Here is a 5043-nt window from a genome sequence, read left to right on the forward strand (position 1 = left end):
TAACTGTAAAATGTGCTTGTAAATTGAAATCTGTAAATGTAAGGAAATCGAGATCGCAAATGTTTCGCGAGGACATTAACATGCGTGACGATATAGGAAGCATCCAATCCTAGGCAATTTTTCCGTCGTTTCAGGACTGGGACCCAAAAGCACTCTTAGGCAAATGTACGGGCCAAGAGTGTTGTTAGGATCTGAGTTTAATTGTTTGTGTTTGTTTTAAGAAATGTAAGATGGAAGAAGATAAACAAATGGATAACAACAACGGAAATGAAGAAAACTTTATAACACAAACAATGGAAGAACAACTTTCATCATGAATACTTTTAATCAAAATATTTTATTACACAATGATTCAATATGCATGCATGAACTACTATCTCCCCCTCAGCCTGAGCACACAAGTGATTGTTCGTACAAAATGCAAGTGAGTGTGTAGCCTAATAGAACAGTACAAGCACTGTCTATTTATAGTACAATCCTAACCACTGTGGCATTATGGCTGACGTCACCTAGGCAGTGACATCTAAAAACACTAACTAACTCTAAACACTGCTTAATACAAAACACTGATTAGTAAAGTGCTGTTGATGCCATCATCCGATGGGCTCAACCGCTGATGAAGCGTTAGCAGTGCTTTCCACAAAGGTTGACCAGTCCTTTGACTTCCAGTAGTTCTTTGACTTCTTTAGTGGATTAGTCTTCAACAGTCTTTACTCTTCATCAGAGCTTTGTACTTATCAGTCCTTAGAAGTCAACAGATGTTAGATACCTTTGTCATTGGAGGGAAATAAAATTCAAAACACTGGTATTGAGGATCAGTTGTTGTAGAATTTGTTTTGGCTTTGTATCATCTGTTCTCAAAGGAAGGATCACATGAGCTAACAATCGACCCCTAGAACAGATGATGCCAAAACTCTTCATTATTCTCTGGTCTTTATTTCCTCATCAACAGTTCCCTGATTTGCCCTTTGAATTGAAGTACAAAGTCCAAGGAATTTGCGTCTTCTTCATCCCTAATCAGTTGAAGGTTCAATAGATCTTGAAGGTCACCTACTTTCAGACCATATGCATCCTTCCTTGATATCTTTTCAACATTACCATCTGATCTGAGCAGAGTCAATACATGGGTGTCTGGGTCAGACTTCCACTTTAGTATTTTTGGATCAGATGGCTTTCTAGGGACAAGATTTATTTGTGATGAGTTTGGGGACTGAGGTCTACTGGCCAACTGTTTGATTGTTTCAGCTAGTTATGTATTGAGTAGGTCAGTAGAATCATCCATTTGAAATCTAAGCTGACATCTGATCCCCTCTTTTCTGTATTCTTCAAACCTTTGCTCATCCTCCTCATCGGTCTGCTTTTGCCTTTTTAGTTGATTCAAGGCACTTATGGGTAAAGCAGATGATAAGGCAAGCTTTTTGGAGGCTTGGGTCTGTTGAGGTTTGTCACCAGTGGATTTAGGGTAAACTGGCTTCTAAGGAACATTTGGGTCTTTCTTTCTAAGTTCTTCCAGTTTTCTATAGGTCTCATCAACATTTTGCTTTGACCATCTGGCAATTGATCTTGCAGACCCATAACATGCAGCAACAAGCTCTGCTCTCTTTCTTTTGAACCTTAATGCATCATCTTAATCATCCTGCTTGGATTTCTTCCAATTTGGTGCAATTTTCTTGATCTGAGGATCATTGTTCATCTTTGCAATTCTATCAATTTCTTCTTTGAGAGCATCTACAGACCAATCTCTGAATTGGACTCTGTTAACTTTGTAGGGCTTGTACTTCATGATGTGGTCTAAATAGTCAACCCTTAATTCCTCTTGAAGTCCAGTATTTGGTGGTAACTCTGACATGGATTTACTGAGGTCTTTAGCAAAGTCTTCAAGTTTTTTGACTTTGCTAAGCCCATGTTGTAGTAGACCTTGGTATCCCCTGTCCCCTAACCCTTTACTCTCTTCTTTGACTATAACCTCTGCTTGCTTAGCTTTCAACTTTAAATATTCATCCAGATTCTGAGGTTTTCTGAAGCCAAATAAAGATGGGAAGGTTTTTTTGGATAGATCCTCTATTTTATAAAATGATTCCATTTCAGATTGGACTGCAAGCAGTTCCAGAGGATATTGAGTTGCCAAAGGGATGACACGTAGCATGTAACCAGTGGGTGGATGATTAAGTGGGTTTGTTTGTGGAGATGATGAGGGCGGAATGATTTGAGTGGGAGCAGATGATAAGGGAATTGGTGATGGAATCTCCTTATTATCATCTAGCATAACGAATTTTCTTTTGCGTGCATAGGCAAATTTGGGAGGTGGAGGAGTTTTTGATGGAGAAGGTGGTTTAGGTGAGAAAGATAATTGTGAAGGGAATCTTTGGGGTGTTGGTGTGACAAAATGAATGGAGGCCGTGGTTTGGCTAACAGCTGTTGAAACCATTGGTGTCTCAACAACTGATGGCCTAACATCTGCTGATGCTTTTGTGGCATCAACATCTATTGGTTTTGTGGAAGATGGTGGTGGAGAAGCTGTTTTCTGCTTCTTTTGTGGTTGTTTTTGAGGTGAGGGTTTGGGTTTGGGTTTGGGTTTGGTTGCAGCAGTAGTTAGAGGCTTTTTAGAAGCAGCAGATGTTTTAGGATATGTGGGAATTGGTGGTCTGTTGTTTCTAAAAGATTTTCTTCTATTAGAAGTACCAATATTTTCTATTTTCATCTTATCCTCCTGTTCTTTCTTCCAAACCTTTGCCTTGCTATCTGCTGTTTCTTTTCTCTTCTGCTTTGCCAAAATCTCTTCATCTGTTTGAATATTAAGGGTCTCATCAATTCCCTTTTTCTTTCCAACATCAGATTTTTCAGAAGATTTTGCAGAAGTATCTTTGGCAGACTCTGGCTTTTGTTTTTGCTGACCTTTTGGTTTTGCTTTAGGATCAACATCCAGCTTTCTCATTGAATCTTTCTCCCCCTTTTAGCATCATCTTGATCTTCCTTTTCAAAAATAGGTGTAGGGGAGGTGCCAGTAAGTTTAGCAAGGGATTCTTTGATACCCCTTATGTCTACCAGAGAATCCTTATACCTGGCCTCAACCATTATTCTTATCAATTCCATGTGTGAGTTGTGGTTGATTTCAGCTAATTCCCTTTGAGCTGCTAAGATTGATTGCATAGAATTCCATAACTCTTGGGTGATTTGCTGATGGCTAGGCTGACTATTAGAAGCCTCCAACAGCTGTTTCATCAAGTCTTTCATTTCTCCAACAATGTTTTCAAAGGAAGACATACAAGCCGTCAATTCTCAGTATCTTAATTCATCACCTAACATAATAGGATCGTCTGATGTAACAACCCGACTATCCGGGTTCTTACTTAGATCTGTCATTTATTGCTTAATTGACTCGTACTCTCAAGATTCCGATTATCGCTAACGGGTTAACGATTTTAAACTATGTTTTACAATGCATTCATAACACTTATTCAAAACGCAGTTCGACATACTATTTGAACGCATTTTATCGCATATCACATCGCATGATTATACTAAACGCTATGGCATCGCAAACTCATCGCAAACTCGAAACGCAGATTTACTTTTATGCATTTTATGTGTTAGGTGTGTTATTTGTGTAATTACTCGTTTAATGTTATGTGGTTATCTGAACGCAACGCTTACTCGTAACTCGCTTAAACGCAACGCACGAAACGAAAGTTGGAAAACTAACTCGCACAACTCGACTGGTCGAATGACCATTCGATCGAATGGACATCCGTTCGGATGAGCATCCGATCGGATGGCCATTCGACCGAACCACCATTCGACCCCCACTCTCCACTGCCTTAACTCCCTCTCACACTATAAATACCCACCGTACACAATACTGTTCAATGATGTGACAGCTCTATCCAACCAAAACTCTCCCAAGACGCTTTCAAGCACTTTTCTCTCGATTCAAGGCTATTTCGTAAGTATTTCACCCCAAATCTTGTACTTCCATCATCACTACACACTTCTCCCTCATCTTCTCCATCAAAATCATACATTTCTCCATGAAATCACCTGATTTGGACTTCTTGAAGATGACATCATCTCGGTTGCATATGCAAACTGTGGTGTGACGTCATCCCGTCAAGATTGGTTCAGATCTAAAGGATTTCTACACATTTTAACACAAATCTCAACAAGGTCTAAACTTTCTCAACTGTTTTCATACATTTCTTCAACCTTTTTATCCACTTACTTCACAAAACCGATGGAACCTAGACTCATTTAGGTTCTCTACTCATTCTCTAGTTGAGAACCGGTCTGAGAATGGATTTCCACCAAAGAGATGATCGACTCCCGGGTTAAACATGAAATTCCAACAAGAACAATTATTCTTATCGAATGGGGTGATTCCCATCCGATCGAATGAGCTAAACTTGGGGGTGGTTTCCGTTGTTTGACACGTTGTCATGCCGTCTTCGTTAAAACTCAAACTTTTGAACTTAGAAAACTTTTGAGAAATTTTCAAACTAACATATCACTCACTCGAATGATCATCCGATCGGCTGACCATCCGATCGAATGATGATCCGACCAGGTGGCCTGCCCCTTTATAACTTCCAACACTTATACAATTTGACCAAACTTCAAAATACCAAACTCTCGATCGAATAGCCATCCGATCGAATGGCCATCCGTCCGAATGACAATCCGACCGGATGACTTGTTATCATACTACATCGAAAACTTCAAAAGTTCTGAAACAATTTACAACCATCCACACTCATTCAAATGTCCATCCGTTCAAAAGGTCATCCGCTCGGATGACCATCCATTCGGATGACCATCTGATCGAATGGGTGTTCACCAGTTCGACTCACCATTCGATACTTATCTCATCCGACACGCTGTTTACATACTGTTCAACGCTTATGCTATTGTTCTATGCTCAGGCTAACTCCAACGCGCTCCCTTCAATCCGATTCAAGGCTATGTTTATTTATTAAACACATACTGTGAGTATACTCGAACCCTTTTTCTCTTAACACACTTTTGGGTGTTACACACGTTCTATATCAA

The 5043-nt window shown here is 39.7% G+C and overlaps 1 protein-coding gene across 1 annotated transcript; it reads right to left on the bottom strand.

The window, feature by feature from the left end:
• Window positions 1–1627: 1627 nt before the first annotated feature.
• On the bottom strand, window positions 1628–2935 carry LOC110924938 (pollen-specific leucine-rich repeat extensin-like protein 2). Its single transcript, XM_022168910.1, has one exon. The coding sequence runs from the start codon at window positions 2933–2935 to the stop codon at window positions 1628–1630; it is 1308 nt and encodes a 435-aa protein (XP_022024602.1).
• Between the last annotated feature and the right edge of the window lie 2108 nt (window positions 2936–5043).

The sequence above is a fragment of the Helianthus annuus genome, chromosome 4, assembly GCF_002127325.2.
Source record: "Helianthus annuus cultivar XRQ/B chromosome 4, HanXRQr2.0-SUNRISE, whole genome shotgun sequence".
Taxonomy (NCBI): Eukaryota; Viridiplantae; Streptophyta; class Magnoliopsida; order Asterales; family Asteraceae; genus Helianthus; species Helianthus annuus.